This window comes from Hydra viridissima, unplaced genomic scaffold (assembly GCF_058129835.1).
Source record: "Hydra viridissima isolate aposymbiotic clone 2 unplaced genomic scaffold, HvirCarnegie_v1 scaffold_12, whole genome shotgun sequence".
Lineage (NCBI taxonomy): Eukaryota > Metazoa > Cnidaria > Hydrozoa > Anthoathecata > Hydridae > Hydra > Hydra viridissima.
Genome location: NW_028324311.1, coordinates 13,357,442 through 13,381,734, shown reverse-complemented (window position 1 = coordinate 13,381,734; position 24,293 = coordinate 13,357,442). Strand labels below are relative to the sequence as shown.

At 25.5% G+C, this 24,293-nt stretch overlaps 1 protein-coding gene across 2 annotated transcripts; it reads left to right on the top strand.

The window, feature by feature from the left end:
• The first annotated feature begins 779 nt into the window (after positions 1–779).
• Positions 780–24,040, top strand: LOC145194528 (unconventional myosin-XVIIIa-like). 2 transcript variants are annotated; one of them, XM_090068278.1, is made up of 38 exons: positions 780–1,063; positions 1,941–2,021; positions 2,131–2,276; positions 2,974–3,165; positions 3,447–3,623; positions 3,952–4,159; positions 4,490–4,632; positions 4,836–5,003; positions 5,123–5,264; positions 6,496–6,968; positions 7,055–7,135; positions 7,444–7,570; positions 8,766–8,916; positions 9,057–9,204; positions 9,297–9,498; positions 9,910–10,010; positions 10,253–10,318; positions 10,417–10,545; positions 10,861–11,004; positions 11,102–11,191; positions 11,966–12,085; positions 13,524–13,617; positions 13,737–13,864; positions 14,738–14,892; positions 15,091–15,307; positions 15,557–15,658; positions 16,062–16,172; positions 17,022–17,081; positions 17,228–17,365; positions 17,657–17,704; positions 21,797–21,910; positions 22,356–22,472; positions 22,652–22,735; positions 22,875–22,955; positions 23,044–23,100; positions 23,379–23,476; positions 23,627–23,714; positions 23,839–24,040. In XM_090068278.1, the coding sequence occupies exons 1-38, from the start codon at positions 1,012–1,014 to the stop codon at positions 23,992–23,994; spliced, it is 4,989 nt and encodes a 1,662-aa protein (XP_089924404.1). In that variant the 5' UTR covers positions 780–1,011; the 3' UTR covers positions 23,995–24,040. The 2 variants fall into 2 exon arrangements, with proteins under 2 accessions (XP_089924404.1, XP_089924403.1); XM_090068277.1 differs by lacking the exon at positions 780–1,063 and having other exon boundaries at positions 1,066–2,021.
• The last annotated feature ends 253 nt before the right edge of the window (positions 24,041–24,293 follow it).

Here is a 24,293-nt window from a genome sequence, read left to right as displayed (position 1 = left end):
GTTGCTTTTTGTTCACCACTTCGCATTGGAATCTTTTGCATCCTCTTTCTTTTGTTGAATGTCTTATTTTTCAACGTTTTGGATATATACGTATTTTTGTGCACTTGAATTTTTGAGCTGCTTAGCGTTGTGAAACTCTATCTTTGGTTAAACATGACTTTCAAAAGCCGATTGTTCTTTGTAGTCAATTTTACCATCCAACCACTTTCACGGACTTTTTCGTAACGTAAATCCTTCCTCAGCATATCCAATTATTATATAAATAATACTTTTTTGGATTTTCTCGTATTTAAAATGTTTCACCATCAACATTCTGCCTTCAGATTTTTACTATCCAAATAAAATACTGTCCAAATAATACTTGTATATCCGCTCTCAAAGATTTGTTTATCATTCATTTTATGCATTGATCTAAAATAATAAAATTATACAATCTACCTGTTTAATCAAGAATTAAATATGCTTTATAAAGTTTTTAATAACGCTGCAATAAATGATACATTTTAACAACAGAATATGTCATCAAAGTTAGTCACATTTTTCCGTTATCATTCGTTATATACCTTACAAACAGGGATAATAAATTCTCCAAACTTGAAACTCTATTTAAAGTCTTTTTAATGACCAAAAGATATAAACAAAATGCATCCAAATGTTTATATATGCATGTTTTGACCACCAAGCTTTCCTATATTGAACATCTAAACTGCGTTGTATAAAATATTCTCAGAATCTTTGTTTTCCGTTTCTAAGAAACTTCATGTTAATATTATTCCGTTAGGATCGAAAAACGCGTATTTAGAGAAGTTGTTATATTTAACTACATATTTTCTCAATTAAAGTAAAAAGCATTTTACTTTTCTCAAGTATTTAACCTTATGGAGTAAAATGTGTTGGCTGAAAACCTCTAAGCTGATTACATTTTTCAAAGCAAAAAAAACTGTAAAGATGTATAGATAAAAAAGTAATCTAATTGATCGTTAAAGCAGAATTAATTTCAAAACAAGAATTATGACGGGCGGACAGCTTATCAAAAGCCATGAGTATAATTATATAGCTACCGGTATAACATTTAGCATGTATTATATCTTTTGTATACATTAAGTATATGTATGCATATGTCATTTATAAATAGTGCACTTTTAAAATTTACTATCAAAAATTCGTCTTTTTTTTCTTACATGGTAGTAACAGCTAATAGTAATAAAAATAAATGGCATTATGAACAGCTAAAAAGACAAACATTAAAATGTTTCGTAGATCTAAGCGTGATAAAGAGAAAAAAGTAAGTTTATCTTCTGATATTGATACTGTAAGTTCAGACAGTGTTGCTGTGCAAGGATCAAATGAACAGCTCGCAGGAACAACAAATAAAAGAAATTTCAATTTTTTTAAGTTTAACAAAAAGGAAAAAGAAAAAAGTTCTCCAGATTTTGAAGTACCAGAATCACCAGATTCTGATGGGATAAGAATTGATGAAACTTTTCAAAGTTCACACGATATACATGATCCTTGTGAACCTTTAGAAGGATCTCATAATCTGGATAATGTGTTCAATGAAAAAGTCTCTGAAATTAAAAGTGTTAAACTTGAAATTTCTCCTGCTTTTGTAAAGAATCATCAAAAACTAACAGATGATGTTGTAAGTTTTTCTGAATCAGTTTTAACAGAAAATGACTCAGACTCATTTTGTTCTCACAGCTTTTCATCAAGTATTTCATCTGCCACAGGAAATAGGTCACATAGTATAGACTTAAAATTACCTACCCTACAAATTAATTCTATGGATAATGAGTCAAGAACAATAAATGTGTCTCGAACAAAGGCAGGTGATTTTGGAATTGTGCTTCGACGATCATCAAGTGTAAAAAAAGGGGACAAACAAATGATTCATTTAGTAGAACCATCAGCTAATAATTTAAATGTTGGATTACTTCCAGGTGACCATCTAATTGCACTGAACGGCATAAATGTTGAAAACTTTAGTCGTAAGGATATCCTTGGAATGATAGCATCATCAGGTAAGTTATTTAAAAGTGTTGTAAATTATAGTTATTTAAAAGTGTTGTAAATAATCTTTTTGAATTAGGAATTTATATTTATTCACACAAAAAGTAATTTTTCATTTAGCTAATACCATTGCACTTACAGTGGCTCCTATACCAGAATTTGCTGAACTCAGCTCACGATCTTCTGCTACACAGAGTCATAGCCAAATTCCACAAAGTGCACCTTCTTTAGCTAGATCAGCAAGTATTCACAGTAAAATGCTGAAGGTAATAAAGCTCAGTTATAGAGTGTACTGAAAAGATAGTTTTAAAGTTTAAACTCATAAATGATGGCTGGCAATTTTAGAAAATTGTTACTAACTTGGACAAGTGCATAGTGCACAATGTTTTATTGAAAAGTTACTAAAAACAATGTTTCATCAAAAAAGGATACCATAAAACTAATAAATTCTTGAAACTGAAATTTTTTCATGTCTCTCTTTTTATTATAAAATCATAAATAATAGAACAAAGAGTTTACAAATACTTTATTCACTAAAGTTCATACTTTTATTAACTCTAAAAAGAGCATTAAATATAGTATATTAATATTTGTAAAAATATATTATCAGTTTACCAAAAAATTGAAAGATTGACAAAATATTCCAGTAATTGAAGAGTTCTTAATAAGACTCCCCTGTCTTTACAAAAACTTAAAGGTTAAGAAAAAAAAACAATTCAATTAAACAATTTTGAAAAATTGTAAGTTTAAAATTCAACTTAAACTTTTTTAATCATTTTACTGTTGTTGGAAAAATGAATAAGAAATCTCGAATAATAATAAAGTATATTTATTTATAAAAGATAAAAGTAAATGATAAGGTGTTTAAGATGCACTACAAATTTTGAATATGCAAGTGGATTTGGTGTTCAATTTGGCGTTCATATGAAAAGTTTAAAAAAAGTAAATTTATTTTATATTTAGAAAAATAAGAATGAAGACTCACTACCTAAGAGTTTACTGAATCTTGAAAATGTATGGTTAGTTCATCCTAATGGTTATTTTGCTGGTCAAGTTTGTAAAGAGAACAATCTTTCACAAACAATGAATAAGTACCATGTCAAGCTGGAAAATGGAGGTGAAATTGTTGATGTTGAGGAACATCTAGTAGAGCAGGTTACTAAAAATGAATTTATGTAAAAAATGTTTTGTGCATTGTATAATATTACTTTTATTGACACTGGATGAGGTTTTTTAACTTTATCACATTTATACACAAGTATAAATATGTAGAGATTTTTTTTTACTTTGTGAATTAATACTTTGTTTACTTTTTAATAGGAGTTTAGATTGATGCAATCAGTTTTATTTTGCCATAGTTTACTGTATGAAGTAAACAAATGAAAAAGTAGCAAGCTTTTTTTTTACTTATAAAAAAAAACTTAGTTTTACTTCAGGTAAATCCTCCCTCCTTTAACCAATGTGAAAAACTATCTTCATTGCCTTATTTGAATGAATCTAGTTGTTTACACACACTGCGACAAAGATATGCAGCTAACCTTATCCACACATTTGCTGATGACAGTTTAATTATTATAAAACCAAAAGAGAAAATGGAACTTTACTCAGAAAAGGTGATGTTTTAAAAGATTTTCTATATCAGAATTTTAAAAACAACCATTTTAAAAGACCTTTTAGTTTTTCTTGAAAAATTATGAGACAAATGTGAAGATAAATTTGAAGATATTTTTAGATTTTTTCAGAAATTAAAATTAATCATGTGAGATGGTTTATGAGCAACATTTTTTTTGTTACCATTTTAACTACAAATTTCATATTTAACTAGAAATTTCATGTTTTATTTTTCATCAAATTTTGGCACATTTATTTGCTAAAACAGAATTTTTTTTTCTGTCTTGTTTAAATGTTTTAAAATCTTATACAGTTTAAAAATTTTTTTAGGTAATGCAAATGTTCCAAGGGTGTAAGCAAGAAGACATGCCACCACATATTTTCACTGTTGCACAATCAGCATACAGAAACATGGTGGCTTCAAATACAAACCAATCAATTTTATTCTGGGGAAATGCTGGTTCAGGAAAAAGTTTTAACTTTAAAAAGGTTGTACAGTATTTATGTACAACAGTTTCAAAAGAGAGCAAATTGACCGGTAAGTAAAAAAAACATTTGAACATATTTACAAAATTAATATTTAAATTTTACTATATGATCTACAAATCTAATAACTTTTTAAGTTTTGTTGCTTTGTAAAATTCACTTATTACAAGTTAATGTAAATAGAATATATAAGTTAATAAATAGGATATCTATGCTTTAAAATCTTCAAAAAAAAAAGTGCAAAAAAAACTTTTTTTTCTACTTAAAAAAAATCTTAATATATGCAGATAAACAGATCTTTATTGCATAAACTTTACATAAACATGTATTTTTGAAATTAAGTTTTAGATTTTTATTTCTGTAATTTATTTTTCATACTTAGCTTCTAAAATAGAAGCAGCCATATCAGTTATTGAAGCATTTGGAAATGTGAAGACAAATCTTTCTACAAACGCAACAACTTTTCGAAATTTAGTTACTCTAGAGTATAGCTCCTCTGGATTTATAGTTGGCTGTAATATGCATGTGGGTTGTAAATAATTTATCTTTTAAATTATATTTTGTGAGAAAAATTTAGGATTTTTTTAACTAATACATTTTATATAAAATGTAAGCAAATCGCTTGCAAAAAATAGAGATTTTTCATTATGAGTTGCATTAAAACATGACTGTTGTCATTAGAAAATTCTTATTTCTTCTAGTGATACCTTCTTAATTTTCTTTAACAGCACATCTTCCTTGGAAAGTCTTACTTTTCACACACAGCAGAAGAGAAAGTTTCTGCTTATCATATTTTTTATCATCTACTTTTCAGCTGTAATGGAAAACTGAAAGCTGATTTACTTCTTGATGCTCTACCTGAAAAAATTAATTTACTGATCAATAAAAACATAGTGGTAAGTAAAAGAGTTGATCCAAAAGTTTATACAAAATGTTAATGTATTTGTTTTATTTACATTATTGTATTTAAAATATTTACGTACAAAGTGATAAATGTCTTTCAACTTTTAATCAGTCTGCAGGGGGATTCAATGTAGATAATTGGAATCAGTTACACTGCTCCATGCAAATGTTAAATTTTTCAGATGATGAAATTATGGGAATATTTGCACCTCTTGCAGCCATACTACATCTTGGAGCAGCAGGTATTTCAAAAGGTAAGTAAATTATTTTTATTTGAAATTCACCTGCTGCGTTCAAGAAACCATAACTTTTAAATTTTGGTAATGAAGTGCAAATAAAATAATTTGAAATTAAAATTTAAGTTAAAATTAAAATTTAAGTTAAAATTAAAATTTAAGTTAAAATTAAAATTTAAGTTAAAATTAAAATTTAAGTTAAAATTAAAATTTAAGTTAAAATTAAAATTTAAGTTAAAATTAAAATTTAAGTTAAATTTACTTTTAGAAGATTTAATTCAGAGGACTTTATTCCAAGAAAAAAAAAAAAATAAAACAAAACTAGAGAAAGAAAAATTCAAATTGATAAGATCTAATTTAAGATTTTAAATTTATGTTAAAGTCTGCAAATAAGTATAATTTATTATGATCAGACATTAAAAAGAAAGAAAATGAGTAAAATTTTTTTAAAAAAAAATTAAAAACCATTTCATGGTTTTCTCTAAAATTTATTCAATTATATACTTTAAAGGAATTATATAGTTAACAGAAAAGAGTATTACAAATGATTAATTTCATAACTGCACAACTTCATTTTATACGAAGTTCACCTGCTGTGTTCAAGAAACCATAATTTTTAAATTTTGATTATGAAATGCAAATAAAATAAATTAAAAATAAAATACTACTTCATTTTCTTTATTGAGAATTATGGGGAGATTTTAATATAAATCAGTTGGGAAACACTGCAGGGATCTTATATTGACTATTTAAAAAAAAAAAAAACAGTTAAATTAAACAAAAAAAATTATAACCTAAGAGTTTAGTTAAGGTAAAATGTTGAAGTTCAGAAAAATGGAAGGCGAATGTGGAGGTCTGGATGCCAAAATGTGGAGTTCTGAATGCCAAAAAAAAATACAAGTTTTGACATTTTTTTTTTGTTTATTTGATAAATTTAACCTGCAACAATTTCCACCAATGTAAAAATATTGCTGAATTTACCCATTATATATTTTTTTCTTCTCAAAGCTCAGAGTTGAAACAATTTTTACAGATTGAATAAATTTTTTAGATTTTACTTTATTAGATTTAACTTAAAATAAAATTTATATATCTTTTATGAATGAAACTTAAACTTCTGGTGCTTAAAAATCTGGAGGGTTGAGTTTCAAAATTTCTTAAGGTCTTTGAAGCTCTGATTATAACACTTCTTTAATTGTTTTTCTTTTCAGAAACATTGGAAAAATATATTTTGATGTTTTTTTTTTAGTTACTGATTCAAGTTTCTATTTTTTGGATGCGGCATCAGCCCTTCGTGCAGCTTCATTACTTGGAACAACAGAAGAGAACCTTGCAAGAATAATTTTTTCCTTGCCACTGCATAAACACTCCTCTGTTGTAAACAAAGATGGTGCTGATAAACTTTCTTTTAAAAGCAATTCTTCATCTTCAGATAACGACAGTTCAACATATGAAGCATTGTTGAATGCTCTTGAGGCTTTTTGTTTTGGATTATATATTGAATCATTTAATGCTTTATTTCGACTTATTAACCGTGCACTAAACACATCTAACCGAGTTGTCTCAAGAATCAATGTTTTAGATATGCCTGGTTTTCAGGAAAAGACACTGATAGGAGAATCTTGCAACTTTCAGGATATGTGTATAAATTATTGTTGTGAAAAAATGCAGTGGTTCAGCCATTTAAGTAGATTTACCCGAAAACTTGAAAGGTATAATCGGGTAAGTTTTTTTTTCAATTTTTCAATTTTTTTTCAGTTTTTAAATTCTTATTGCTTTTGATTTTTTTTTTTTTTCAATTTTTTTAGGAGAATATTGAGTGCAGCTTTGATATAGAAAGTCTTCTATCACCTGCTATTACTATTTCTGCTTTGGAAAAATTAACATCTGTAATGTTTTTTTTAACAATTATAATTTTTAGTCCTAATTTCATAAAAAATATGATTTGTATTGGGAATAAAGTAATCTACTTTTCCTGCATTTGCACTTAAAAATGTTGCAGTAGATGTTTTTTTTGTAAACTAAAACAGATTTGTTAAAAATTATCATTTTTCATTTTAATTGTTATACACAGTTCAATAAATCACATACATATTGTTTACTCAATTTTATGGTATAAAAGATAAGCAACTTCCTCTAACACTTTTTTATCTACATGTTCTGTAAGTTTAATAATGAAACTTTCAATTATCTGAAGGACCACATTTCTTCAAGAAGTAGCATTTTAGATGAGAAAGGATTACTTTTAACCAATGAAGAGAAACTCGGCCCAAACTCTACTGAAGCTGCGTTGGAAAAGATAAATTTAAACAACTCGTACAAAGGTGAGTACTTAAATGTAAGATATACCTTTGTTTTGTTAAACTTTTGTGTAGTTTTTTTAGTTAATATTTTAGTTAATCTTTTACATTACTTATCTTTATGTATATATGTGTGTGTATCATTAAAGTTTTTCAAAAAGAGCCTGGACTAAATTACTAAATCGTATATTTAAACGTTGCAAGTGTAAAACATAAACATCTTTACTAAGTATTACTGTCAGACAATTTTTAATCAAAACATATCTGCTGTTTGGAAATGGTTATCTTAAATTTTTTACATCAGTTAATTTTTAGATTTTTTTATTCAAACTGACTGCTTGTATATTAGTAATATCAATCAAATATTTTCCCCAATAATAACTAATACTTTCTGTCTAATCTCTTGCTTCAACTAGATGTTGTATGTTAATTTAATATTGTTTTTACATAATGACAGAACATGTGATAAACATGTGATAACAAATTGTCTCTAATAAGAATAAATGTACCTGAAATTTTTTTAAATTCAAAATAAAGATTCAAACCAGTTGAAAAAGTAACTGTAGTGAAACCATTGAGTCCGATTTGTAGACAATATACAGAGGAGAAATAACATGTCCTCGTACATTGCCATAATACATGAGGATTTTGCAGACTTGTTGAATAAATTTACTCTCTCAAGAGATTCACGTTTAGATTCACGTTTTGTTATTATTTTGTTGTTTCTGGAATCATCAGTTAAATTACTTTCATTGTAATTTCAATTATTAGTTGACACCTAATAATTATTAACAGTTGCACCTTCTTCTGCCCTCTTCCTTTTTTTACTTGCAAATCTAACAATGAATTATTTAATTCTCTTTATGAATGATTTTATTCATTAATTAACAGGCTACCTGTAAATTGCATTTATTTAATGTTAAAACAAAAAGTCTTTAAACTTTTATCTAAAGGTATAAAATTTATTTTAAAAAATTTATTTGTGCCTCAGTAAACTTAAAATTAATATCCTATTAAAAATTTTTTTTTTAAAAAAAAGGATTCTTGAAAATAAAATTACATTTTTCTAAACAAAATAGTCAGTTCTGTAGAAAATTTTATGACGATCATGATTTTCTTTTCAAAATTGAAATTTCTGAAAAATTGAGAAACATAGAGGAAATGTTTATTGGGGGAAAAGTTAACATGCTAATTGCTCACACAAAAAATACTTTTATAGGTATTGTTACTGCTGTTTCATCTGAATATTTCTTGATTCTGCATTATCAAAACACTGTCCAATTGAAGTATAATGCAAGTGGTTGGCTTCAAAGAGGCAGAGAACATCCTGCAACTAAATTGGCGTATGGGGTCCTTATTGAATCAACCAAGTAAGTATTTGATTGAAAAAAAAACTAAAAATGCTTTATAGGTTGATGGTTCAACAAAATTTTTTAATTCAATCAAACAAACTTTTTTTTGTTCTTTTTTTTTTTTTTTTTTTTTTTTTTTTTTTTTTTTTTTTTTGTAGAACGCATGTCACAGAATTGTATGCAGGTCATACAAGTGGTGTCATGCAGTTGTCATCTTTAGGAAGTATTGCTAATCCTAGGCGATTAACAAATCAGCCAGCTTCTTTAATAAAAAACTCTATGATTTTGCAAATGAAATTACAAATGGTAATTTTTTTCCTTGATACGTTTAAAACAGTAGTTTTTAAACATTTTTCTACTATGGTTTTTTATTTCTTTTCAAATCAAACATTTTTTAGGACAAATTAATAGAGCTGCTTGAGACATCTCATGTCTCGTTTGTTTTTTGCTTACTACCTGAAAAAGATGCAGGCATTACTGATCCTTTAAATAATCATGTGGAAGGAAATGTTAGAGAGACTCAAATGTTTGATGTTCCTTTTATAAGACAACAGTTGCAAAGTTGTCATCTTTTGGAAAGTATGAGACTCCATAGGCAAGGTGAGTTAAAATAATAGATACTTAAAATAAGCTTTTTCAACTAACTTTTAAAACGTTGTAGTTTTTTTTACTATGAAACTTTGAGGAGCTTAAATTTAGTAAGCATTTTGTATAATAACAATAATACAATGAATTAAAATGATTTGTCAGTTTTTTAAAATTGTTCAGTGTCTTTTATTGATGTAGTTGAAGTAGCTTTGCAGCAAAAAAATCTAACCTTATAAAAGATCTAGTATTATTTTTTCAAATATATAAGCATGCATTTTTTTAAATCAGTAGGCTGCATTAAAGAATCTGGTTTGATTATTTAATGGATAAATACAAAGAATGTTCATCAATTTAAAAACATTAAAAGTAGTATTAAAATGTTCACTTTAAATGGATAATTTCTAATAGAGTAAAACTGTTTAGGTTACCCTGAACATATACCATACCCTGAGTTTCGGCAAAGATTTAACATCCTACTTCAAAAAGAAGATCAGCACTTAGGCATTGTGCTGGATGAAAAACTGGTACAAATATTTACTAGCTGTATTTTACTTCTCTTATCTCTGTTTTTGCTTTTCCTGTCTCAGTTTGAGCATCATTTTGGATCAATATATTAATTAACTCTATGAATATTAAATATTATATATATATATATATATATATATATATATATATATATATATATATATATATATATATATATATATATATATATATATTGTATATATATTGAACTTTCAATTTTTTTGTAATATATCATTTCCAGGCAGTTTTGCAAATGGTTACAAAGCTTGATCTAAATGAAAAAAGCTATAAACTTGGTTTAAGTCAGGTTCATTTTTTTTTTTTTTGTACACAATTTTTTCACTTTTTTTTTTTTTTATTTTTGCTAACTTGGTTTAAGTTTTTTTTATAAAAAATTTTTTTTAGATATTTTTTCGTGCTGGTTGTCTTGCTCACTTAGAAGACATTCGTGATGATCAACTGAGTATTATCATATCTGATTTCCAATGTCTTTGCAAAGGTTTTCTTGCACGCATCAAGTTTAAGAAGCTAGTTGTATGTTTTTATTGAGTAATAGTGCATCTACATTAGCAATACATTTTGTCTAAAAATTTTAATATTTTACTTGATTATTCATTCCTATTTACTTTCATACTCCAATATGAATTTGTTTAACTGGCTAGTAAAAAAGATATGCACTTTATATTTGGTTTTTTTTCTTTTCATTCTACATAAGATTCATTGAATTTTGATTAATTGAGGCACATTGTTAACTTTGATTCGTTGTTAAAGTATTCTTAATAGTACTTACAATATAAATATTATTACTATTAAATAAAATACTGTTTTTTTTTTGTATTTAAAACAAAGCTTCAAAATGTTGCAATCCAATGTATACAAAGGAATGTTCGCAAATATATGAGTGTTCAAAATTGGTCATGGTGGCGCTTATACATTAAAGTTTTGCCTTTACTTCAAATGCACAGAACTGAAGAGGAGCTTCAATCTAAAACTGTATGAAATTAAGATTTTCTTTGTTATAAGAAATTTTCTACAATTCTAAAAATTATCGGTAAAATTTATTTTTTTGTAATTTTTTTTTTTCTTTTAGTCTCAACTTTTGAAACTAAATTCAAAAATTGAACAGCTCCAAAAAGAAAACCACGAGTATGAGACTTGCAACTTGCAATTAAAGAAAAAAGTAAGAAAGTAATTAAGATGTTTGCAAGATTATCAAGTAACTATAATAGAGAAAATTTAACCAAAAATTAAAATTATAAGCACTTGTTAACTTGAGCTTTGTGATATTTAATTTTTTATAATGCTAAGTTACTATTAATCTGACTGAAAAAGAGCTGTAAGGAGCCCAGCAGCCCCTGTGGAGTGTTAACACTGTAGGAAATACATCTTATTGTTAGTAAAGTTATAACCAGATATAATTTCTGAAATATTTTTGATTTTATCTAAATTCATAGTAATGATGATGGTGATAATAGTAATAGTAATAGTAATAATAATAATAACAGTAGTAGTAGTAGTAGTAGTAGTAGTTTATTATTTTATCTATCTATACTCAGCTATTTTATTTATACATATCTTTCTAAGGGTAAAGGGAAGTAAGAGTTTTAAATAACTTCATAGAAACCAAAAGTTAAAATCATAAGAGTTCCAGTTACATTAGGTAATGTTAGGTACGTTAGGTACTAGTTACATTAGGTAATGTTGCAGTACAATCATGTTTGTACAGACTTGGACAGCAGAGTAATTTTAACCAAAAAAAATAAACTTAAAAGTTTGTTTTTTTTGGTTAAAGTTACTCTGCTGAATCAAAAATGTACAAGTCTGTACAAACATGATTGTACTGCAAACTAAAATCTTAAGTGCTATTAAGTTAAAACACCTTAGAGAACAGTGGTTGGTTATATATAGTGCTTATGTATTAATCAAACAAATTAAAAGAAAAGTTTTTTTTTAGGTTCATGAACTAACAGCTGAGTTAAGAGAAATTCAGTCAGCCATGTCAGGCACAGATGAAATACTTAATTTAGAATCTGATAAAAGAAAGCAACTGGAAGAGAAAATAACTAAAATTAAGGTCAGGTTAATTTTTAATAGTGTTTTGTCAAGATTAAAGATTAATTTATATCATATGGATTCTCATGTAACATAAGTTACACTTGAATATAACAAGACCATATTTATGTTCTCTGGAAGGAAACCTTAAACACTAAATTTTAAATAGTACTATTTATTTAATATATAAAAAAATGTAATCATGTAAATTATAACCTAAATTATTCTCCTAAAGTAAAGAAGATTAAGATGATCAACATCAATATTTGTTAAGTTATATTTTTATTAAAAGTATTTAAAATTAGTGTTCATGTCAAACAACAAGTAAAAATATTTTTAATTAGTTTTATTTTATACTAAGCATTATGGTGTCAAAATGGTGTCATGTAAAAACATTAGGAAATCATATTAGGTTTATGTCATTTAAATTTCATTACATAAATTCTATTTTTTTTGTTGTAAATTCATGATAACAAATTATTTCTACACCATTATGCATTATCATGAAACTAAACTATTCAAATGCTCTATTAAGATCCTAAATTATCTCTTTAGACTGATTTATCAACAAGCCATTAACTTTAATAACTCTTTCCTTTTTAAATAATGTTCCTTTAAATATTTTTTTTTAAAAGGATATTTCTTTGAATGATGTTTCTTTAAACAGTGTTTCTTTGAATGTTTTTTTTTTAAATGATGGTTCTTTAAACAATGTTTCTTTAATCATTTTATACTTATGTATTTAATCATTTTATACTTATGTATTTAATCATTTTATACTTATGTATTTAATCATTTTATACTTTTATGTTATCTTTTAATTTTTTTTATGTATTTTATGTTTAATTGTTGATTTATCATATTTATTTATGTATTTTATGTTTAATTGTTGATTTATCATATTTTTTTATGTATTTTATGTTTAATTGTTGATTTATCATATTTTTTTATGTATTTTATGTTTAATTGTTGATTTATCATATTTTATCACAACTTTACAACTTTTGTTGCATTTTTTACAATTGTTACGCAATTTCTTTTTTTTTTTTTCTAATCTGTACAAGGTATTTAATTTAAATAATTGCTTTAATATTATTTTATTATATTAAATATTTATTATTTAATATTATTTTATTATATTAAATATTTGTTATTTAATACTATTTTATTATATTAAATATTTATTATTTAATATTATTTTATTATATTAAATATTTGTTATTTAATACTATTTTATTATATTAAATATTTATTATTTAATACTATTTTATTATATTAAATAATAATATTGCATAATTGCTCATAATTGCTTTTAGTCATAATTGCTTTTAATGTTAGAACTTTTTTACAAAACATTAAAAATATTGTTTTACATAAATGTTTTGTTATTTAGTATTTTAATATTTTTTTTTAAATGTCTCTTATTTTTTTAATTCATGTTTTTTCTTTTTCTTATATAGATGGAGAATGAATCTTTAAAAAAACAAAGGGATGTGCAACAAGTGGAGATATTGCCAGCAAATATTCTTAATGAGCCTAGTGATGAAAGTTATGGTATGAGGTTATTGCAATTAGTGTTAATCATTTTTATATTTAGTTTTAATATATCTGTTCTTTATCAATATTTTTCTTATTTTATGTTTTACTCTAATTAGTGTTTTACTATCTAATAGAAAATATTTGGAAAGAGAAATTTAAAGCTGTATGGCAAAACTGTGAAAATGTAAAACGATCTCTAATAAATGAACATGAAAAAGAAATTGAGGAGCTTTCTATTCAAAAGCGAAGTGCAGAAAAAGCAGTTGGTTTTTTTTTTGTTGTTGTTGTTGATTTAATTATTCTTTTACATATCATCATTCATATTATCATTATTGTTATTATTATTATTATTATTATTATTATTATTATTATTATTATTGTTATTATTATTATTAGTATTATTATTATTATTATTATTATTATTATTATTATTTTTATTATTATTATTATTATTATTATTATTATTATTATTATTATTATTATTATTATTTTTATTGTTATTATTATTATTATTATTATTATTATTATTATTATTATTATTATTATTATTATTATTATTATTATTATTATTATTATTATTATTATTATTATTCATATCACATATTATCATATTAAATTAGGTATATGATATTTAGGCTATGGTTTGAAAGCTTTTTTAAAATTTGATCTATTTTTTATGCTTTTTCTAAATTCTAAGTAATGTTCATGATTTTTATCACATATTTTAAATTTTTTTTCTTTATATATATATAAAGCTTTTTTTTTTTTTAAAATTATATTCTTTCATATTTAAAAAAGTTTTTTAGTTGTTATAAACTGTATAAAGTGTAAGTAGCCTGTCAAAAATTTATGAAACAGCAAGTTATACATATCAAAAATATAATATATTTGTTAAGCTTTCTTTCTTTTTTTTTTTTATATTATTTTATAACATAACAGCAAGTTATACATATCAAAAATAAAATATATATATTAAGCTTTCTTTCTTTTTTTTTTTATATTGTTTTTTTATAAATTCTAAAGTGTAAGTAGCCTGTCAAAATTGAATGATACATAAAATGTCATTTTCTTTTCAAGTGATATAACAAAAATTTTCTTAATTTCAATTTTCATTTTTCTCTTTACATTTCATTAGCTTGATGAAGAGCGAAGTAACTGTGATGAAATTCAGCAGCAAATGACAATCATGAAACAAAAAATGTCCAAGCTGAATGGAAAGTTGGAAGATGTAATGCTTTTGTTGGAAACTGAACAAATTAAAAATTTTGAACTTGAGAAGAAAGAAAAAAAGTTTGTCTAATTTTTCTTTTTTTAAGATTTCTCATAAAGTTATTTATCAATAAAAATTTATTTGTAAACTGTGTCTCTGTGGTGAAGTTTCATTTATAGTTTTACTTCAATAAATGAAAGAAAATTAGAGACAACTTTATTTGAATTATATGAATAGTTTTACAAACATAAAATATTTATATATATTATCCTTTTTAGATTTGATGAAGAGATAATGAATGTAAAAGAAGAACTAGCTCAAGAGAGAAAACTCAAAGAAAGTATTCAGAAAGATCAGGAAATGTTAAATGCAGAAATATATTCCCTGCAAAGAAGTCTGTCTTTAAAAGATGAAGAAAATGAGGAGCTGAAAAAGAAGATTGGAAGTTTGTGTGAAGATGTTGATGGCTATTCTTCACATGATAATATAGATGATGTATGCTGAACTTTGATTTTTATACTTCTGAAATTTCTTAATTCCAAAAATATGTTTATGTGCAGAAGTTCATTGATTATTTCTCCAGGGGAAAAACAAGTGATATTTTTAACATTAAGTTAAGCTTACAACTAACTATATATTTATATAACTAAATATATTTACAAACTAAACCAAAAAAAGTTCTCCAACAACTTTTTGCAGTTCGAGAATGCAATTTTTTTTTATTTGTGATATTAATCTCTGTAGACAGTCTTTTTGAAAAAAAAACTTCGTGAAAATGAGCTGAAGATTCAAGATCAGGAAGAGGAAATGGATGAACTTGCAGGAACAATTCAGCAGTTAGAGCAGGTAAATTCTTACTAAAAATGTGCTTATTTACTGATTGTTGTGACATATTTTGTGAAAACCCACACTTTTAAGTTTGTGTTTTTTAGCTATTAAAAAGACAAAGTTTTTGACTATAAAAAGTTAATTTTATTCCTATAATAGGAAATTATAATCATTGAAATTAAAAATATTTAATAATAACTTTTTATATATTATTAAATATCTAATTTATAAAATAATAAAAATCATTGACAAACTATAAATAACACCTAATCTTTTCTAAAAAGAAGAACTTATAAGTTTGTATATTTTTCAATTTAAAAAACATGTTTTTACAAAGTAAAAAAAAATTGGCGAGACGATATAATTTATTTGCATATTAAAATGTATAATGAAACTTTATATGTGAAAGTCTAATTTATAGACAAAAGTAAAGCTTCAAATGCAGAATCACAACGAAAAACATAAATATGAGCGAGATCTTGAATTAAAAGAAGAAGAAATTTCACAACTGCGATCAGATTATCTTAAAAAGGTATTTTTATGCTTTTGTTACGTATTCTTTTTTAATATATAGAATTTATAATATTTAACAATTTACTTAATTTTCCCATATTTTGTCATTTGAATAGCATTTAACATGTGTCCAGCTCTTTTAAAGGTCTTTTGGTCTTTTTGATTATTTTGATCATAAGATGGTAAAATAGTATCTATGCTTGTTTAGTAATGTATCTTTGTTTTATAAATCTTTTTGTTATGTACTATAATCTTGATATATTTCTGTTTCAATAAACTTTTTTCTGCTGAAATAAAGTCTGATTCTGGTGAATGAAAGTTATGTAAAACAAAGTCTCAGTTTTTTATTCAACATAACATTGTACTCTCACTTTTCTCATTCAAATTTATTATGTTAAAATTTTGCTACTGTGTAGCTGCTAGAATTCAACAACAATAACGTGTGATAGACTTTTGCTTTTATTTGTAATAGAAAACCATCTTTTGCATGAAAGTCGAAACTAAGTCCATTAGTAGTGTCCAAATATAAATATAAATAAAGATATATGTATGCATTTGATGAATTCATTTTCCTGCCTCTTCACAATCCTGATCCAGCTACAGCAAAAGTAAACAAACATGAATTTTTTCTTAGTGTAAGCAAGTACTCTTTTTTTAGTGTAAGCAAGTTTTTTTTTGCAATCCAAATATATTATTAGTTATTATCATTACTTAAAAATACCTGGCATATTACATTCAAGACTGGTACTAAGTAGTATTACATACCAATTTATTGCTGAGTTTCAGTTCCACTGATACATAGTAATAGTACAGTGGCAATATTTTTATTGCCTAAACAGTTTTCACTTTTTTAAAATTTTTATTTTAGATTCGAGCTCTTGAGGATCAACTTGAAGAAGAAACACAAACAAAATGTGAATTGCAACGAGTTAATCATTTTCTATTATTTTTTATTTTGTTATGTTTTTATGCATTTTTTTTATGATTTTTCATAATTTTTATAGTTGTTTCTTAATCTTAAAACAAGTTTTGTATTTTATAATGTTAGTTTATATTTTTTGTTTTTATGCTTAGGCTAAGAGAGAGGCAGATAACCTTGTTCTTCAACTGCAAGCTTCTAAAATTGAATCAGATGCAGAAAAGAAACTGAAGAAAGAATTGAAGAAAATGAAAATTATGTATAAAGATTCAAAAGCAGCTCTTGATAATCTTGTATGTCAGATTTGCTTAAATTTTACTTTTATATTTTATAAATAATTCAAATGTTTTTTATTAAGTTTTTATTATTAAAGTAATTATTCTATCAATAATCAATGATAAGTGTTTAATGGCAAAGAATATCTTGTTTTTATGGTTGATAATATTGTATATTTTATGTAAAATTTTAAAAAAATACTTTATTACTTTTTTCATTTAAAAAAAGGTTGTTTTTTTTTGTTCCACTTGATAACTCATTTATTTGAAAGAAAAAATCTGTGCATATTTTTTTAAAATTTCATTCAGAGTATGAAAAATAGTGATATCACTGAGTTAAAGGCTCTTCGAAACCAGGTACTAACTTAATTTTATGTTGCTAAAATAATGAAATTATCATGTTTGTTTTGCTGTTATTACTTGTTGGGAAGACTTGTTAAAGTATGATTTTATTGCCGCCTAATATAGACAGCAAAAAACTCATAATAGTCTCATTGATCAGTCAATCATCTTATAGCCTTGATATAAACCAATGTGATATGTGGGTTTTTAAAGATTTGAAGAAGTCTTTCCAGCATGACTCAATAAAATTTAAATGAAAATTTTTAAATATTTCTGATGGAACATATTTAAATGCTATGTAAAAAAAGTTTTGTTAGAAAGTTAAAAAATGAACATTTTAGAAAAGGGTTGTCCTATTGTTGTCCTGTTGTTACCTTTTTTTTTTTATCAGATTTTTATTCAACTTTTTTATGATGTTATATGTGATAGGTTTTTTATTTTAACAATTGTTAGAAATTTTTTCATGCAATGGTTTTATTAATTGGTGAAGTAGTTTTGTAAAAACCCAAATGAATCAGCCACTATTAAGTCAAATTTATGATCTATATTACATAAGTCACTATTTTTCAGAAACTGACTATTTGTAGAAATTGAATCAGGTGTGTGGATATTGCCTAAATTGACCCTTTAAAAATGCTTTTTTTCAGAAACCCCATAAGTCACTGACCTATGGAGCTTTCACTAAAACTTCTGCCAACAACAAAGTAAATGTTGTTGTTTTAATTAAAACTTGAAAATGAAATAACTTCAATTAGCAGTTCATCTTCAGAAAAACATTAAAAGTTTGAAGAATATCTGTAATTTTCTTTGGTTTGAATAAATATTGCTTGTTCCACCATTGTCTAAGGTTATGTTAAAAATAACTTTTCTGCTTGGTATATGTTTCTTTTGATTTTAAATTTTATCATTTCGTTAGACTGCTTTTCATCATATTTGTTGTAAATTATTGTATTTATATGTAAATTATATGTATAAAAAATTTATGTAAATAGTAATATAAAAATTTTTGGGCTTCTTTGATTCCACCTGTAGCTTCAGGCCAAGGTTTTGTAAAGAAGCTAGAAAGCTTATATTTAAGCAATTCAAAAATTTGAATTCAAACTTAAAGTTGCAATTTTATGAAATTTTCATTCTTTCCAGCAAAATAAGAGTCTGTTAAGCAGCTTTTATAAATTTAAATGAATTTAAATATATGATATTATAAATAAAATGTTAAATATGATAGAGCTTGGAGACTTTGGAGACTTTGCTACTTCATGTAAATTTCCAGTATACATTAGAGGAAAATTTACAACAGGAAATGCTGTACCAGGGTATGCAACAGACAGTTATGATTTTTTAGACGGCAATAAAATCATAATTCAACAAGTCTTCCCAATAAATAATAACAACAAAACAAACATCTTAATTCAATTGTAAAAAAAGGGAAAAACAGGGTTTTTTTAAATTTTATTTTACTCTAATTTATCCCAGAGAGTACAATTTTTTTTTATTTCAAAGGTTGATATATTAACAATGCATACAAGTCCAAGTTTCCAGAAATTAGTGTTTCCTAAAGCTATTACAGAAACATTTTAAAAAGAGATTTTACTCTTTTTTTTTTGATTTTTTTTGAAATTGGTACATGATGTACTTGTGTGCTGTACTTGTGGGGAACTTTCAGTTAATATAACTCCAAAAACTATGAATTACGTTATTAAGTAAACGCTATAACTGAAAAGATGGTACGCTTAAAACAAGCTAAGCACACCCTATCGAAAGGGGTCCTCAGATATGAAAAAAATGTGCAGGTTATGGCATACCTTATTGAAGCTATATGCATTATTGTACTGACGTCTAAAGTAAGAAAATAACATCTAGAAAATCTAAGTAAAAAAAGAGATATAAGAAAAAAAAATTTGTTACAGAAAACAATAAGTTGTTTTTTTACAGGTACTGCTTTTTAACTCAATCATAAACTACTTCTTGACTATTATTATTTAAGTATTTACAAACCTAATATGTTATCACTGAAAGAGATTTAATTTATTAGGTATTATTCTTTCCGAGAACTGTTTATCGCCAAGTTTTTTATCAAAGGTAACAGCAAGTTTATAAGGACTATCCTATAAAAGATGCAATCTCCAAATATGTCCAATGAAAATTCTGAAATGTTAACTTATTTTCAGTTAAACTTTTAAACATTTTAAAATAAGTGAAAAAAATGTAATCTTTAAAAAATTTTTATTATTTTGTTGGTCAAATAAACCCATAAATAATGTTTTAAAGTTGAAATGACATATAACAAAATCTTTATTTTTTATATCATCTGTTTGGATACATACTCATAAGTAGATATGAGTTATAAATTTTCAAAATAAAGTGGATTCTTAAAGATTTATTGATTATGTATAGATTCAAAAGCAGCTCTTGAGAATCATGTATGTCAAATTTGCTTAAATTTTTCTTTTACACTTAATAAATAATTCAATGTTTTCAATTGCCATGTTCCCAACATATCATTAAATGTGCACATCTGCTGTTGTAGACAATAACAGATCTTAACAGCTTGGATTGATTAAGTTTATGACAACTTAGAAATTTGTATTCATGTTTATGAAATTGTTTAAAGTTGTAGCGAACAGATTTAGCCTGTTCTGACCGAAACCCAAGATCTATTCCAGGATATTATTGAATCTAAAAACTCAGGTACATGAAGGTCGATGCACTTTAAGACAAACTCTCTACCTACTTAACAAAGGCATCCTTGTATAGTTTGATCCAATGCTTATCCTAATGTATTTGATAGCATTGTGTTCTTAGAAAATAGGTATAGTTCCATTCAGAAAGAGCTGCAGCAACAGATGTATCATCTGGTAGATCTAACAAAGAATTTTTAACATAGTTCTTGAAGGTGACAGGATTTTTTTTTTTTTTTTTGATTGGGTATCTCACAAGCTTTTCTGTACTGATAAACATTTTTTTCTGATCATACCCAGCAAAAAACAGTTATTACAGATATAATGTCTAAACTTTTATATTTTACATCAAAGATGAATGACTCTAAAATTGCCTTATGAATTGGTTTAAATCTGATGATAAAAATGACAAATTTAAATAAATTAAAAAAAAAAAAAATTAATTAATAAAGCAGGATTTTTTTTCAAGAACACTTAAACAGAAATTGAGAATCAATCATCCCTCATCAATCCCCCATCGATCCCAATTTTTATTATAGGATGTTTCTCTCTTTTCTAAAAGTTGATAAATTAGCTCAGAAACATTTGTTCAGTAGTCTAAATGCTCTGATTATCCAGTTGAATATTTTTAACATCTATAAGGTTGTCTTCAAAATAAATTTTTTCCCTCAGATTTTCCTAAGAACACTAAAAGCAGTTTCTGCTTGGGTGTTACTTAACCCTAGAGCTTTTTTTAGCCTTGTGACTTCAACTACTGGCATCTTGGTTTTGAAAAGAAAAAAGACCTAAGGAAAAAGGCCATAGAAAGTCCTAAGAGAACATTAATACCTACTATCTGAACATAATACTCATAAAAAAGGTATATGTATATTTACATATATGTCTTTTTTATGATGATTAGTATTATGTTCAGACAATGGGTATTATGTTCTCCTAGGACTAATGGGTGCCAACAGTGCCTATTAGTCCTTGGAGAACATAATACCCATTAAATAAAATCTCTTCTATGAGAACATATAAGGTTTGAAAATACTAAATAATGGAAGGAGTTATATATGATTGAATTGAAAAGTGGTACCTGTGGGGATAAAAAAAATTACATTTTGTTCTCTACTAAAATGTTTTTCTTGGATCTCGATGATTTTTTTTCTAGGTGTTATTTTCTTACTTTAGAGGTCTGTACAGTTTCAAAAAGATGTGCCATAGCCTGGGTACAATTTTTTCCACCCAGGGATCCTCTAGATTGTGCAAGATTATTATTATTTTTTTAAATAAATTAACCATGGATAACATACTTAGTCTAAATATATATTATACAGTACCTATCATTCCAGATTTTATACAGTACCTATCATTCCAGATTTTAGAAACAAATGTGATCAACATGAAAAAAAAGTTGTTATCTAAATTTTTATCTTCAAAATTACAGTTAGAAGATTGTGAGTTCTCGAAAAACATGGCGCTTAAAGCAAAATTACAAGTTGAAAATGATTTAAAAGAACTTAATAATCAAATTGATAATCTTAATCAATCAAAAATGGCTGTAAGTTTTCATTTTTGTTCTTCATCCACCTATCATCTTTAATTATTTTTAAGTTAATTATTTTTATTTTTGTTTTTGTTTTTTTTTTGTTTTTTTTTTTTTTTGTTTATTTGTAAATACCGTGGTGTGACGTAACAAAGTCCTATGCTTTATGAAAGTCCTAATTTAAGAAATGACAAATTTCGTATACACAAAATAAGCATTTAGAGAAAAAAATTTAGATATTTTATCTAACTAGATATCTAGTTAAAACAACAAGCTATTTTCCGCAAATGTTTCTTTTACATATACGAAATTTGTCAATTTTTAATTTAGGACTTTCTTAAAGCATAGGACTTTTTTAGGTCACACCACGGTAGTAAACTTTAAAACATTTCGTAGAAAAAAGTGACTCATAAATTAAGTGAAATAATTTGGAAATTAAAATTCTCTTTTTACGGGGTAGATAGAAGAGAAGTGTTCCTTATTAGCACGCGAAAACGCTGATCTCTTGTTACGAATGGAGGAGAATGACGACGAGCTCGAAGAAATAATTCGAAATAATAAAAATTTAGTTTCTCAGGTACTAAATTTCGTTTATGATATATGCTTTTGAAATTAAATTGAAATGGAGTCATTAATGAATGCTTTAAGGTTATTTGCTTTTTTACATATGATCTATATTACATTTGTTAAGATTTTTATATATGAGTTATATACTTTGAGACTTTTACAAATGAAGTTTAATATTTTTATTTTTAGATAGCAGATTCTCAAAAAATGATAATTGAGCTGAGAGAAGATTATCAAAATTTGTTAGATGAAAAGAACACTCTATCTCGAACGGTATGTCTACCATTATATATAACGGTATGTCTACCACGCGGTTCGCAGTCCGACCGCGATTGAAAATTGTTAGAAAGTTTTAGTGTGAATTATTTTAGTGAATCATTTCTTGTGTCATTATTTTTACTTACACGTACAGGTTGATGTGCTAACCCAAAAAATCGATTCGGACTTAACTTCGAAAGTTCCAAAAACGGAGTTGAGTAAAGTTGAAATGAAAGTAAGGATTCTCATATTTATTTACACATTTTGTAAAAAAACATTTTCAATCGTTTTATTTTTTGTTGCACCTGTTATTATTGTTGCAGCTTCGAGATTCGGAAAACAAGCTAGAGTTGGAAACAGCTATACGAACGAAAGCCGAGGTATTTATGTATGCATGCATGTATGTATGTATGTATGTATGTATGTATGTATGTATGTATGTATGTATGTATGTATGTATGTATGTATGTATGTATGTATGTATGTATGTATTATTAAGATTTTTGAGGATTTTGAGGATTTTTGCTTTGTACATTTGGTTTATATTGTTTTAGAAATAAAAGTTTTAAATTGGAACTTGAGACAAATTGATTTTCTTATTGTTTATTTTATTTTAATTCAAAGTTTTGCAACAACTCATTTTTAAGTATGATTATAGAATCAAGTTTTACGTTTAAAAGGCCAACTCGAACGATCACAAGATGAATGTGATCAAGTTAAAAAAAATTTAAATCGAACGCAACAGAATTCGTCAAGGTAAAACCAATATTTAAGTTTAATAATGTATCAGAATTATTATTCAGAATTCTTTAGTTTACAAGCTACATTGCTTTTGTTTCGGGTTTTTTTTTTCTAGATATGTGTTTTAGTGTGATGTACCACAAAAGCTATATTTTTGCTTACTAGAATTGAACGTCTTTGTAATGAGTTGCGCAGTGAGTTGGAGAGTGCAAAAATTCAGGAATCTGAGCATAAACGAAGAAGAGAGGAACTGGTTTGTTTCTGTTTCTTAATAATATTTCTGTATTTTTAAGTTTTAATTTGTTTTTTTGTGTTTGTTGCGCATTCGTTTGTTTTATTATTTTTCGGTATTATAATTGATCGTTTTATTACTGAAGGAAAACCGGCTACAAGTGGTTGAGGATGAATTATCACGAAAAAAGGTCGAATTAACGGCCACGGAAAAACGAATACGAGAACTGCAAGAGTTAATCGATTATTGCAATTCCTCTGATGATGATATTTTACGTAATGATATAAATGATGATATCTGAACAACACTTTGTAAAATGATTAAAAAGAATAGTCTTTTTTTAAACCATTCCTTTTTCTTTTTTTTTTGGTTTCTCAAAGAATTTTACCTTTTTTTAAATTCTAATGAAAAACTTTTAAATACATTTCTAGTTCTTCATTACTTTCTAGTCATTCCTAACATATAAAGTGCAATGCACCTCTTTTTATATATTTTATATCTAATATAATTCCGCCATTTATATTTTTATAGTCACACTATTTATTTTTTTATATTTACACTATTTATAGAGATTTTCTTTTAATCATGCTTTTGGATTGT

What these genes read in the sequence shown, in the direction of transcription:
- LOC145194528 (XM_090068277.1), top strand. Translation starts at nt 1,250, where the DNA reads ATGTTTCGTAGATCTAAGCGTGATAAAGAGAAAAAAGTAAGTTTATCT. An exon ending in TGATCAATAAAAACATAGTG is followed by an intron (nt 5,004 to 5,122) that starts GTAAGTAAAAGA and finishes ACTTTTAATCAG; the next exon opens with TCTGCAGGGGGATTCAATGT. An exon ending in TCAAGTTTAAGAAGCTAGTT is followed by an intron (nt 10,546 to 10,860) that starts GTATGTTTTTAT and finishes TTTAAAACAAAG; the next exon opens with CTTCAAAATGTTGCAATCCA.